This window comes from Oncorhynchus masou, chromosome 9 (assembly GCF_036934945.1).
Source record: "Oncorhynchus masou masou isolate Uvic2021 chromosome 9, UVic_Omas_1.1, whole genome shotgun sequence".
Taxonomy (NCBI): domain Eukaryota; kingdom Metazoa; phylum Chordata; class Actinopteri; order Salmoniformes; family Salmonidae; genus Oncorhynchus; species Oncorhynchus masou.
Genome location: NC_088220.1, coordinates 84,194,916 through 84,209,414, shown reverse-complemented (window position 1 = coordinate 84,209,414; position 14,499 = coordinate 84,194,916). Strand labels below are relative to the sequence as shown.

Below are 14,499 nucleotides of genomic sequence, written 5' to 3'. Positions count from 1 at the left end.
CAAAGAGGCCTTTCAGAATGATCTATCATAATTTCCCTGCGAATCATAACCTGAAGAAACTCAAAACAGTCATTAACATTGATTGTATTTCTTGTGTTGAGCATCCAGAAACAGTTTTAACTTTATTTCAGCATTGTCTACATGTAAAGAAATTACAAAAATATATTTTTAGTTTTATAATAATGTTAATATACTTGATGACTTTGGTTTTTAATATGGGAGAATGTGTTGCTCGGTTTCCTTAATTATAATAAGGATAAAGAACACATTCTTGCCAAATAATTCAAACTGCGCTAATGGAAACATTTCATAAATTCACTAATAAAAAATAAAGTATTCTGTGTTTTCTAGAAGGAATTTGAGCAGTACATTAAGACCATTCTACACTATTCTATTCAGAAAGCTGTTAAAAGATACACACGGTTTGATTGTTTTAAGGTCTTTGTATAATCTGTAATGTGTTGTAACCCTCAAGAATATGTTACCATTGTTGGCTTGTATGCTTCTTGTATGTTTACTGTTTTTTCAGAAAAAAAAAAGAAAAAAAGATTTGTTTTAAAAAATGGTGTATGTAGGTCTGTTACTGTTGAAGGGATGAGTTGTCATGAACAGGTGTTTAACACACCCCATTTTGGCTACTTTCACACCGGCAGCCCAATTCAGATTTTACCCACAATAATTGGTATTTCTCAGAGCTGATCCGATTGGTCAAATGACCATTAGTGGACAAAGACAAGACATATGCTGCCTGTGTGAACGCAGCCTATAGCGACTGCAACTTTTCACGACCTGTAGCACGATGTAACAAAATACAAGTCAAATCAATTGTTCTCTTTAATTTTTTATTTATTTTTAATTGTGTAAAAATCAGACATGAACACATGCAGACTAAAAACCAGTGTAACAAATTCACCACTATCCTAAAAAAAAAAAGTTCTGAAATCAAGAGTCTGCAATCCAGCTGTAAAAAAAAAATATAAGGTCTATTTCTAGAGAAGCCCAGTAGGTCCTTTGCATCTGTACAGAACACTGTTTTAGCGAACGCACATTTGACCAACGGAATGAGCCAACACATAGAACCCGGAAGTCACCTTCAGGCCACTGAGCAAAAAAAACTATTGACATCTTTCCTGAATGATTCTTTTATTGTTGAATACACATTTATTCCTTCTACCACTGAAGTGTCGCTTTTATAAATCAAAGCATTGTCAATAAATCAGCAGTTAACCATCTTTACACTGTAAATACGTTCTCTCCAAGTCCATCATTTTACATATATATATATATATAAAAAAAAAAAAGAGGTTTGAATGGAAGGATTGGGGTGGGAAAGCAGAACAAAAATAAAATAGACAAAACTGCATTAAGGAGCGGAGGTACAACCTCCCGACCCTGGTCAGCGGCGGTGGCGCCCGTGACCCGAGTGTCCGCCACTGCTGCTATGGCGTTTGCCCTTGTGGGTGCGCTCCCGCTCGTACGACCTGGACCGATCCCTCCTGTCTCCACGGTGATGTCCTCCCCCAGGCCCACCTCTCTCGTGCTTGTGCTTCTTGGCCGAGGAGAGGTCCGACGTGCTGCGATCTCTGTCCCGCTCCCTCCCCCGTTCCCTCTCTCCCTTGCTGGCAGAGCGCGACCTGGACCTCTTCCTCTTGTGAGCCCCTCCTCCTCCGCTGCTGCTATGACGACTCGATGGCTTGGGGTCGATGTTGCCATGGTGGCCGGGCTTTGACTTGAGATGTGGGAGGAGGGGGGAGGGCGGATGTCGTCGGGGTGAGGGGCTGCGGCTGTGAGAGCGACTGCGGGAACGAGAACTGTAGGTCCCAGAACGACTGCGTCGGCTGTTGTAACTGCAGAGACGGTAAAGAAAACAGGTAAGACAGTGGTCCTCAGCAGTAACCTGGCCGCAAAGCAGAGCAGTAACCTGGCCGCAAAGCAGAGCAGTAACCTGGCCGCAAAGCAGAGCAGTAACCTGGCCGTAAAGCAGAGCAGTAACCTGGCCGGTACTGTAGTAAACTGTCTGGAAAGTACCAGTTTACTACAGTAATTTGCATCCAGTCTACACAGTAATTAATGAAGGAGTGAGGTCTTACTGTCTGCGCGGGGAGCGTGATCGCGAGCGAGTTCTGGAACGAGATCCACTCCCATTGTTCCTTCCAATCTTCACCTCCTTCCTCAACCTGAGAAGAGAGAGAGAGAAGATGCCATTTCCATTAGAGGTGTCCGCTGAACATAAAAACACAACTTCAACAGGGGAAAAAACAATAAGCCCGGTTCTGTTGAAGAGCATGTCTTTACCCGTTGTGTGGGCTCTTGGAGCCCTGGGCTCTGCTGTCCGGCTCTTTCTTTACAGGTTTGAGGGCCTGGAGGTTTGGAGATGTATCCTCCACCTTCACTACATTGGGGGAACCTAAGGAACACAGACACATCACATGTCATTACACCGGCTGGTCCCCGATTTGAAACCTAAAGTTAGGTTCATTCTTGTATTTAAAAAAATAGATATATTAAAAAAATAAATTAAGCATTTCTTTTAGAAAGGGAGAGAAGGTCATTAGACAGGTTGAACCACAGACCCAACAACCACAATGTACTTCATCTCTGATGACCAGATTTGAGCAGGGCACTTGCCTAAATAAACAACTATGGTAAGGTAACCTCACAGGGTTTAAATGAACAACCAACCCGTAACCTCACAGGGTTTAAATGAACAACCAACCCGTAACCTCACAGGGTTTAAATGAACAACCAACCCGTAAACTCACAGGGTTTAAATGAACAACCATAGTAAGGTAACCTCACAGGGTTTAAATGAACAACCAACCCGTAACCTCACAGGGTTTAAATGAACAACCATAGTAAGGTAACCTCACAGGGTTTAAATGAACAACCAACCCGTAAACTCACAGGGTTTAAATGAACAACCATAGTAAGGTAACCTCACAGGGTTTAAATGAACAACCAACCCGTAAACTCACAGGGTTTGGATCCAGGAGAGAAGCCTCCCAGGTTGGACAGAGCTGGGGTCCCATCGGGGTTCAGCCCTTTAGCCTTCAGCTTGGCCTCCTGCAGAGACATCTTCCTCTTCTCCACTTCCTTCTCCAGGTGGTCATAGTCCGGCTGGCCCAGAGAGAGACAGTGTAAGGAGGGTTGAGCAGTTAAGGTGTATTGCATCATACAGCAGGAGGATGCATGGCACAAGACCATGGTTCCAGGGTTGCTAGAAGGTTTGGGGGTGATACTGATACTTTTATTCATTTTATTATTATTTTATTTTACTAGGCAAGTCAGTTAAGAACAAAATTAGTTTCTTATTTTCAATGACGGCCTAGGAACAGTGGGTTAACTGCCTGTTCAGGGGCAGAACGGCAGATTTGTACTTTGTCAGCTCGGAGATTCGAACTTGCAACCTTTCGGTTACTAGTCCAAAGCTCTAACCACTAGACTACCCTGCCGTCCCAGTATGTACCTTCTTCCTGGTGTACAGTTTGAGGGTGGTGATACAGATATCCTTGATCTCTTCCTCCGTGGCTCCAAACAGCAGATACCAGTGAGGTCTGGATGGGAGAGGCATCTACAGACACACAGAAACACACAGCACCTTAGTTAATAACTTCTTTGGGATAGGGGGCAGCATTTTCACTTTTGGATGAATAAGGTGCCCAGAGTAAACTGCCTCCTACTCAGTCCCAGATGCTAATATTTGCATATTATTATTGGATAGAAAACTCTGAAGTTCCCAAAACTGCTGCTCCTGAATGATGTCTGAGGAACAGAACTCATATGCAAAAACCTGAGAAAAAAAATCCAAACAGGAAGTGGGAAATCTGAGGTTTGTAGTTTTTGAACCCAGCCCCTATCGAATACACAGTGGGATATGGAGTCATTATGCACTTCCTAAGGCTCCCACTAGATGTCAACCTTCTTTAGAACGTTGTTTCAGGCTTCGACAGTGAAGGGGGGGGGATGAGGTCTGGCAGCAGCCTCGTTCTCAGTCACAAGCATTTCACATGAGAGGTAGCTCTCGTTACATTGCTTTTCTTAGACAATGGAATTCTCCGGTTGGAACATTAATGATAAAAACATCCTAAAGATTGACTCTATACTTCGTTTGACAAGTTTCTACGACCTGTAATATAACTTTTTGAATTTTTCGTCTGACGTTTGGCTGAACCTGAACCCGCGTTTGGATTTGTTTACCTAAATGCCCTAACAAAAGAAGCTATTTGGACATAAATGGACATTATTGAACAAATCAAACATTTATTGTGGAACTGGGATTCCTGGGAGTGCATTCTGATGAAGATCAAAGGTAAGTTAATATTTATAATGCTATTTATGACTAATGTTGACTGCGCAACATGGCGGATATTTCTTTTGGCTGGTTTGGGCTCTGAGCGCTGTACTCACATTATGCTTTTTCCGTAAAAAAATATATTTTCCGTAAAACAAAAACGTCTGACACAGCGGTTGCATTAAAGAGAAGTGTATCTACAATTTCATCAACATTTATTATGAGTATTTCTGTAAATTCATGTGGCTCTCTGCAAAATCACTGCATGTTTTGGAACTACTGAACATAACACGCCAATGTAAAATAAGATTTTTGGACATAAATATGAACTTTACCGAACCAAACATACATGTATTGTGTAACATGAAGTCCTATAAGTGTCATCTGATGAAGATCAAAGGTTAGTGATTAATTCCCTCTCTATTTGGGCTTTTTGTGATTCCTCTCTTTGGCTGGAAAAATGGCTGTGTTTTCTGTGACTTGGTGGTGACCTAACATAATCGTTTGTGGAGCTTTCGCTGTAAAGCATTTTTTAACTCAGACACTGGCTGGATTCACGAGAATGTTATCTTTAAAATGGTGCCCAATACTTGTGTGTTTGAGAAATTTGATTTATGAGATTTGTTGATTTGTATTTGGCGCCCTGCAATTTCATTGGCTGTTGGCAAGGGGTTCCGCGAGTGGAAGACTAGAGATTGGAAGAGGTGGGAGAAAGACAGAGACGGTGAGATGAAAATGAGAAGCCAAATCCAATCCAGCCGTACCTGGAGAGCTCTGGCAGCCAGGTAGATGCAGGCACATGCGATGGTTTCAGCTTGGAACCTCACAAACACGTTGGTCCTAAGGCTGTCATTCATGTAGTTCCTACAGGGACACAAGCAACATACAGAAACATAGCACCATCTCCTCCCATAGCCTTGTGTCCCTCCCCCAACAGACCAGATCACAGAAACACTGGTCTGGGCAGTCACCAGCTGGTCCTCAACAGCTAAAGGATGTGCAAGCTTGTTCCAGCTCGACCGTGTTACTTCAACCACGTGTTAGTGCAGGGGTGAAACAAAAGCCTGTACAGTGCAGCTCTACAGGACCAGAATTGGTGACCACTCAAATAAAGACAGTTATACATCTGAAATAGTAATAAACACAAACAGTAAGGAGACTCTAGTTTAGCTTTGTCTCTCTCTCTCTCTCTCTCTCTCATCCATGTTGGTGTTGGGCTGGACATGCAGCGTCACAGATGAAAGCTTGTACACAGGACAGGACGATTATCCAAGAGCCCACTGGTCTATAGCGTCTAAAGACAATACGGCACCCAAAACAAAAAGTACACAAGTCCTATTCAGAGGTGGACATGCGTCCTACCATTCTCAGAGGACATGCCTGTCTAAAAGTATGCATGCAAACAGCAAGGGAATGCAGAGCAGACCGAGGTGACCAAAGACATACAGCAGCCCTTTAGGATATGCAGCCATCGGCAAGATAGGTAATGACTTATCCCTTGGCAGAGAGGAGATGGACTGCAGATCAAGGATCCGATTGGACAGGTCAGACATGATGCACTCGGCAGTTAAAGAGTCGCTAGGTAACCCTGAAATCCACATCAAAAGGCCAACACAAAGCTGCCATGTGTAGAACAGTGACGTGACGGTTGATGGAAGCTATCAGGGTTCACGGTGTTTTAAAGTGGGATTCTAATTGTAGATAGTTGTCTTGAGTTTCAGTGACCCTGATAAGCTATAGCTCAGGCATGACAACATCTGACAGACAACAGACATTTCAGACTGATGGTTTTGTCGCCTACCAAGCAGTCAGACAGAAACAGGAAAATGAGGGGTGATGGGACAGAAGACTGTTGGTGCAATCCTTTCCCACCCTATACAGATCCCACCCCGTGTACCCGTCAGGATTCAATGGAAGCTGGGTCGGATATGCAAAACCTAGCTTTACTGGTGAAAAAAAAAAAAACTAGCTCTAAAGAGATTGAAATCTAAACTGGTCTTCACTGAATTGTCTGAGCAGAATTCCCCATTCTGAGTCAGTCCTGGAGCGTGACCCTTGTGTGTGGGGGGTTGTCATATGATTTCAGATCGGACAACATTCAGACAGCCTCAAAATGAAAAGCAGCACACACAAGGGTCCCCCAGAACAGACTCCCCTAGACTGGACGAGGGTTGGAACCGTGGACTATAGATAGCGACTACTGCTAAAAAAAAATGGCCGGTGGAAATGGATGGGGGACGAGACAGAACAGACTCCCCTAGACTGGACGAGGGTTGGAACCGTGGACTATAGATAGCGACTACTGCTAAACAAAATGGCCGGTGGAAATGGATGGGGGACGAGACAGAACAGACTCCCCTAGACTGGACGAGGGTTGGAACCGTGGACTATAGATAGCGACTACTGCTAAACAAAATGGCCGGTGGAAATGGATGGGGGACGAGACAGAACAGACTCCCCTAGACTGGACGAGGGTTGGAAACGTGGACTATAGATAGCGACTACTGCTAAACAAAATGGCCGGTGGAAATGGATGGGGACGAGACAGAACAGACTCCCCTAGACTGGACGAGGGTTGGAACCGTGGACTATAGATAGCGACTACTGCTAAACAAAATGGCCGGTGGAAATGGATGGGGACGAGACAGAACAGACTCCCTAGACTGGACGAGGGTTGGAACCGTGGACTATAGATAGCGACTACTGCTAAACAAAATGGCCGGTGGAAATGGATGGGGGATGGGGAGACAGAACAGACTCCCCTAGACTGGACGAGGGTTGGAACCGTGGACTATAGATAGCGACTACTGCTAAACAAAATGGCCGGTGGAAATGGATGGGGGACGAGACAGAACAGACTCCCCTAGACTGGACGAGGGTTGGAACCGTGGACTATAGATAGCGACTACTGCTAAACAAAATGGCCGGTGGAAATGGATGGGGACGAGACAGAACAGACTCCCCTAGACTGGACGAGGGTTGGAACCGTGGACTATAGATAGCGACTACTGCTAAACAAAATGGCCGGTGGAAATGGATGGGGGACGAGACAGAACAGACTCCCCTAGACTGGACGAGGATGTTGGAACCATGGACTATAGATAGCGACTACTGCTAAACAAAATGGCCGGTGGAAATGGATGGGGACGAGACAGAACAGACTCCCCTAGACTGGACGAGGGTTGGAACCGTGGACTATAGATAGCGACTACTGCTAAACAAAATGGCCGGTGGAAATGGATGGGGGACGAGACAGAACAGACTCCCCTAGACTGGACGAGGGTTGGAACCGTGGACTATAGATAGCGACTACTGCTAAACAAAGTGGCCGGTGGAAATGGATGGGGGACGAGACAGAACAGACTCCCCTAGACTGGACGAGGGTTGGAACCGTGGACTATAGATAGCGACTACTGCTAAACAAAATGGCCGGTGGAAATGGATGGGGGACGAGACAGGTCCTTGGTGTCAAAGACTGAGCAGGATCATCCTGAAAGACATGTCTGGAGACCACATCAGTTTGTGCAAAAATCAAACAGACAGTTCAACAGCACACGATCCAGTCAACAACAAAAAAACTATGCTTACTTCGAATCTAAAGCAAGCAACTAGAAGAAAAAAAATGCTATTGTAGTTAGAGATATCTATTTGGTTAAAAAAACAACAAAGAAAAAACAGTTTAACCTTGGAAGCACAATCCCAAAAAACACAAATTCTTCTGGACACCCCCAAGAGAAAACAAGACCATGTTGGCAGTTGGGAAAGGCCCGCCCCCTTCAGTGGATCTCGGGCAGAGCTCTCACTGGATTGGCTGTCTCCGAGAAGGGCAGCCAGCCAATGGGGGGGGGAGCTTCCTGGGGTCATGTGGTTGGAGGAGCAGAGTTCAGAGGTTCTTTATGAGACTTACCAGCATGGACTACCCTTTAATCAAAGAGTAGAGAGAAAGGACAAAGTTAAACTGAGTTCCTTGGGCACCAGAATCAGACTATAAATAGCTAGGTAAAGGACAAGAGGATAACAAACAGGTCTCAATAATGAATCCATCATAGAAGAGAGGTTACAGAGGGGTGGAATCAGACGTAGGGCACCGGGTTAGTTCAGGTACAGGCCATGTACTTACCAGGCGGTCTGGACCAGAGTCTGGTTCTTCTCACATTCCAGGACTTGCAGGTACATGACAATTATCTGGAACAAGACCAATTGACATTATGCAATAACCAATGCGGTTTCACAATCCCTAGACCGAAGAATGCAAACCACCAGCCTTGTACCGAGAATTCGACAATGTTCTAGAACAACATAACTACAGCGGTGTCATGTGAGTCACAGAAACCTTCACAGCCTTAACTGAACAGCAGTGTTAGTGGAGTCTGATAGGTTGGGCCTAAAGCTAAATGCCGAGAGATAAATGGAGCTGTAACTGAGTCAGAATAACACCGGTTGCAATGCGTGAGAGTTGTGAGAGGTGTAACTGGGTCTCACCTTGTGCGGATGCTTGACGTGTACGCAGAAGCCCAGCTCCTTCAGGATTCTCCGTTCAGCTTTGATCACTTGGTTTTTGGTATTAATGTAGTTCTGATCAAGAATCAATGAACTTGCACTCCTGCTTTATAAAAAGAATGAAAATAACCAAAAATGTTTCCCCCCCCATCAAAAACAGACTAAAAGAAAGCACCCTTCTGCTTTCTTTGACTGGTTCTCTTTTCCCCTTGGACCAACTTAAAGCAACAGGCCCAAATTGAGTGTTTTTTTAGGGGTTTAGTTAGCTCCTGTGATTTCAGTGGAAGCTTTTGAGTCACACGGTCCAATGTCTGCCCGAAGTCACCACACATCACAGCTTTGACAGAAATATCAACATACCCTAAACATTACCAAACCTGGGTGGAACTAGACTAGCCAATCAGTTCCTCACCTTGTATTGTTGTATTAGGAATAGAAACGGGACGCAAAAAAAAAATATATATTCTCAACTTAAGTGATGACAAATACTGTAAAAGAAAATAACCAATTGACTGACTTCAGTCATACAGTCACCCAATAAGGAAGCATTACAAGCCAAACATACACTTCACCACATGATGGATAGAAACTCCTTAAGGTATGGGCCTACACTACGATGACCTACAGAACATGCACCTAAAAAAACTATTTGTAAGAAAACGGACACACGAGACTAGAAATGTGGGTGGTGGCCAAAAACCCTTCAGTTTACAGATCAAAACCCCAGGTTTTTAATGACAACAAATACACTCAACTTTGGACATCACTGTCTAGACTCATACATGTACTGGGGGTAAAAAAATACATGTTGATGTACACTTTATTTAACCAGGAGAGTCACATTGAGATAGACGTGTATTTCATGTGAACCCCAACGGCATAAACTTCTAAGAAGCGTGGAAAGGACCCTAGAATCTCTCTTAACCCAGATAAAAACCTGGAACTAATGCAGCACAGATCTCATCCCATTCAGTCCTGGTAGCTCCCAGTTAACACCCAGAACCTGCCCACACAACATGAAGGACGCCACAGCAGAAGTTATGTAAGTGTCCTGGCATTCCTAGCTGGTACTCTGACATGATAATGGTAACAATGTGACTCTGTAGCTATCTGGTACTCTGATATGACATGGTAATAACATAACTCTGTAGATAATACCTCTGGACGCCAAATCTCAGTCAGAACTAAATACATTTTCTAACTGGACATTTACTAGACCGCAAACATGACCAAAGTTACAATTAAAACGTGTATTTCATGGCACAAAAACAAGTTTGGATTTACTAATTTCCTGACTTCAGTGAAGTATAGACAGGATGACAAAAACATGTGACATGGAAAATGTGTACAGCTTCCGTTTGTGTTTCTAAGTTACTACACAAGCTGAAATCAGTCAGGTGGAACAGCTACATCTACTTCAGACTGACTTAAATTTAGCATACCATGGTCAATTTCAAGAGAAAACTATTTCCTCTAAACAAAATCTCTAAAAAAAAAAATCAAGCACCTGAAGAACTCAGCTTATGTCCAGTCACAGGTGGCGATGTAGAGTAAAACAAACAACTGCACCAACCCAGCTCTTAAACATATTCTCTCCCCTCAATATTAAAATCTAGATAGTGAACATATGCATATCAACAATTCAGCAAATATTCTAAGAGGAAAGAAAAAGGTGATATTTCTGTGAAAGCCACGAATGCCATTTGGTGAATGAGGGAGGTTGCTCTGTAGTACATACTGTATGTAGTGTTTGAGCTACATTACCACAGGATCCGCAAACACCCAAAGCTTAGACTGAGTCAAAGGAGTCCCCAAGGCTCCCAGCCTAGGACCCGCGGCCAACCTGTCCTCCCCGATCCCAGTGCACCGCAGTGACTCACACCACGGGCGTCTCCCAGGGGAGGGGGGTGACACCTCGCTCATGGTTGTCATGCCGACTGCTTCATCTCTACGTACCATTCCACATCACCCAGGCTTTGGTAAATGTAGCTGGTCGCTGTTAGTTGGTTGCAAGGGAAAAGAGAACCCAAGTTAATACCACAGCCTTAGAATTGGAACTGAACAGATTATTCTGGTCAAAGAAAGACACTCGTCTAGCACAGTGTTGTCTTCTGGTGCCAAGTTGGTTTTGTCTTGGCAAAGCAACACTTTAGGTTAGATGTGTTAATGCATCACCTTTCACTGAACTACTTGTCTATGTAGGTAGCTGTGAATATATTGCTGTAACTACCATTGATCAGAGATGAGGAAACTGAAACGTTTTAGAGTATGGTTTAGATTACATGGATCAACAGAAGGTCACTGTCACATGAATACATCAGATCAACATCATGCGAGATACTGAAAACATAGTTACTAATTACATGTAATGCCGGATGAATACATGTGCCCTTTCACAAATGGTTAACGTAACATTTAACAGAAATGAAGGAATGAAGGATAGTTTCTATATGGATGCTTACCTTTTGCCTCTGTGACTCTGTTTTAAATGGTGAAAAACATTGATGACGTCTCTGAATCGTCTCGGTGCTTCCTCGATCTTGGACGCCAAGTTGACACAGGCCATAGCAACAATCTGGGGGACACGAATAGAATAACAGAACGTCAGTCACCGTATGAAGCTAGATGTGGTTAGCTATCAAAACACTAACATTACTCTGGGGCCTTGCAATGATAACCACTTTATATAAAGTGGTAAGCTATATCAAATCAAATGTTAGATAGCTACAATCAGTTAGGAATGGTTTCAACCTTAAAAACGGGCCTATGTGGGTTTCGTGACAAACCAACTATTCTAACTTACAGTAAATGACAATATGGCCGCCAATGTAAACGTTCCCTCTCCGCACACCACCAGTGAGTCAATGATCGTTCCGTCTGTAAGTGTCGTAGCTAAACTAACTGTTGTGTTGCTAAACTGCTGAAAGAGACACTGACTTACCTCAAAACTGTGTTTGACAAACGATTTAGAGTAGAAAAAACGATGAAAAAGAACTTGACCCGTAGCCATTGCCACCTGAAATGTAAAAAACAAAACTACATTAGACGGAAGTATCGTTTGCTTTCAATTCCACGAATCCGCCATTTTGTCCTGGTCATCCCACAGCCCCGGATGTAATCGCTCCACACGTATAAATTCAACTACTTCATTATATAAGTACCATTAGTAGAACACAGATAATTGCGCTAAATATGATATCTGATTCGACAACTTGACCCGTCACTGACCAAGTTAGCCTACTAGATTACACTAATCAATAAATTAGCTCGCTGTGAGTTCGGCCTTGGCTTGGGTATTTCCCTTCCGTAGCCTCATTTTGACGGGTTATATAAACAAAGAGGTGAGTTCTAAAACAATGGCAACTAGAGTAACCTAGTTATGTTTTTCAGATGTTGACGGTAATGGATTGACATTTGAGTGTTTACCTGTGGCAATCGTAGAAGAATACCAGCCGATTGAATTAGCTCACAACCCAGGATACGGAGGTCGGTCTCCGTGTGCAGGTCGAGGCCATCGAGCATAGACGGGGTTGGCTGAAGCCTTTCCTCCGGTATGAGAGAGTTGCTGATAGTGAGGTAAACTTCAGAGTAAACTCTGTCGCCTATAAGGATCCCATCGTTGTTCGCGGACGTGTTGGGAACGGCGGAGAGGGGAACAGCGGCCATGTTCGCCACAAATGAAAGCATTGAACGACACAACAACGCAGAGAGCCTGGACCGCTTCACCGACCGAGAAAGGAGAGATGATCAAATCGATGACGTCGGCGCGCTGTTGAACTACGTACACAATACGTATACGGAACTTTGTGACAGGAATGAAATAGTTCCAATGAATCATACATTTTGCTGAAGTGCCTTACGGCATTTTTGTAACAATAGGCTATATAATATTAGTCATATCATTTAGCATACAATTTGGTCTGTAATCTCATGGGAATGGATGATGGAAAGGAGCAAGCAAGTGATTTTTGGTAACTGTCTGGAATTGTGAATGACGATAATTCTGGGAACTTTTTTTTTTTAATACAGCGTTTGAACATATCCATCCGCCCGTCTTACTGCGACAATGTATACTGAACAAAAATATAAAGGCAATAGTGATCGTCAGGGTATGGATAATTGCCATGGATAAAATGCAATTGTGTTCGTTGTCCGAAGCATATGCCTGCCTTATCCATGGCCCCATTACCATTATGGGGCACTATTTTCATCAGTAAACCGCTTACCCACACGACGCCATAAACGTGGTCTTTGGTTGTGAGGCCAGTTGGATGTACTGCCAAATTCTCTAAAATTACGTTGGAGGCAGCTTGTGGTATAGAAATAAACATTAAATTCTCTGGTGGACATTCCTGCAATCCGCATGCCAATTGCACACTCCCTCAAAACTTGAGACATTATGGCATTGTGTTGTGTGACAAAACTGCACATTTTAGAGTGGCCTTTTATTGTCCCCAGCACAACAAGGTGGGCCTGTTTAATGATCATGCTGTTTAATCAGCTTCTTGATATGCTACACCAGTCAGGTGGATGGGTTATTTTGGAGAAATGCTCACTAACAGGGATGTTAACAAATTTGTGCAGAAAAGTTAGAAGATAAAAAAAAAAAAATTGTGCATATGGAACATTTCTGGGATCTTTTATTTCAGCTCATGAAACACGTTACATGTTGAATTTCTATTTTTGTTCAGGGTAGTTTGTTTTGTTCAGGGTAGTTTGTTTTGTTCAGGGTAGTTTGTTTTGTTCAGGGTAGTTTGTTTTGTTCAGGGTAGTTTGGTTTGTTCAGGGTAGTTTGGTTTGTTCAGGGTAGTTTGGTTTGTTCAGGGTAGTTTGGTTTGTTCAGCGTAGTTTGTTTTGTTCAGGGTAGTTTGTTTTGTTCAGTGCAGTTTGTTCAATGTAGTTTGAGACCTACAGCCATTGCATGAGACAGGGTTAGGGTTAGGGTCCCATTGCATGAGACAGGGTTAGGGTCCCATTGCATGAGACAGGGTTAGGGTCCCATTGCATGAGACAGGGTTAGGGTTAGGGTCCCATTGCATGAGACAGAAGCTGTCAGGCAGAGAAATTGTTCCTCAGCGCGCTCTCTCACCAGTGAATTCCGTTTGGTTCCTAGTGAATGCACACGGCAGTGGAACATTTGAGGTGCAGGTACTCAGTTCCACGTCATTTCATCAAGCTATGACACCCACTATCTCAGATTGTTCTGACATGGTTTCTATAGTTAGTAACAGATACAATTAGCATTTCTGAAACATTATTTTGTTGAAATATAGTTTGATCTCTGACAAATTAAGCTAATTGATTGCACCCAAATTGGCCATTTTAATGTATAGGATTCAGATAATATTCAATAAATATAGTACATAACATCCACTTTGTACCAAACTTCTTCCTACAAATGAGTAAGACATAAGGAATTCCCCACAAATGGGCAAAAGTCACCTGTGGACCCCCCCTCCCCCACCCTATGCCAATCCAACCCCAAACAACCACTATCACTATTCCCTGTGAAGCTGGTGATGCCCCCCCCCCCCTGTTAATAACATACAGGCAGAAATAAACAGATTGTTCATTCAAAAGATTGTCCTCATTAAACAGCTACATGGAGATAGAATGTCCTTCCAGGCACATCCATTTGGCTGTCAGGGGTTGGTTGGCAGGTTCCTCACAGCGTACATCAGAACACACACAGTGTGTTCTCTCCTCTC

At 43.5% G+C, this 14,499-nt stretch overlaps 1 protein-coding gene across 3 annotated transcripts; it reads right to left on the bottom strand.

Annotated features, from left to right (window-relative positions):
- Positions 1-825: 825 nt before the first annotated feature.
- LOC135546692 (cyclin-L1-like) lies at positions 826-12,551 on the bottom strand. Of its 3 annotated transcripts, none has more exons than XM_064975304.1 (11): positions 12,218-12,551; positions 11,733-11,807; positions 11,254-11,366; positions 8,774-8,897; positions 8,412-8,476; positions 5,056-5,155; positions 3,467-3,571; positions 2,976-3,117; positions 2,296-2,407; positions 2,091-2,177; positions 826-1,847 (listed from the first exon to the last, which is right to left on the bottom strand). In XM_064975304.1, exons 1-11 carry the CDS (start codon positions 12,476-12,478, stop codon positions 1,397-1,399), a joined length of 1,635 nt encoding a protein of 544 aa, XP_064831376.1. In that variant the 5' UTR covers positions 12,479-12,551; the 3' UTR covers positions 826-1,396. The 3 variants fall into 3 exon arrangements, with proteins under 3 accessions (XP_064831376.1, XP_064831377.1, XP_064831378.1); XM_064975305.1 differs by having other exon boundaries at positions 8,774-8,894; XM_064975306.1 differs by lacking the exons at positions 11,254-11,366; positions 11,733-11,807; positions 12,218-12,551 and adding an exon at positions 10,748-10,779 and having other exon boundaries at positions 8,774-8,894.
- Positions 12,552-14,499: the final 1,948 nt, after the last annotated feature.

Excerpts from the sequence above, each read along its gene's own strand:
- LOC135546692 (XM_064975304.1), bottom strand. The coding sequence starts at position 12,478 with ATGCTTTCATTTGTGGCGAACATGGCCGCTGTTCCCCTCTCCGCCGTT. Across the intron at positions 8,898-11,253 it reads CAGAGTCACAGAGGCAAAAG|CAGGAGTGCAAGTTCATTGA; the intron begins GTAAGCATCCAT and ends CTTTTTATAAAG. Across the intron at positions 2,178-2,295 it reads TCCAAGAGCCCACACAACGG|GTTGAGGAAGGAGGTGAAGA; the intron begins GTAAAGACATGC and ends CTCTCTTCTCAG.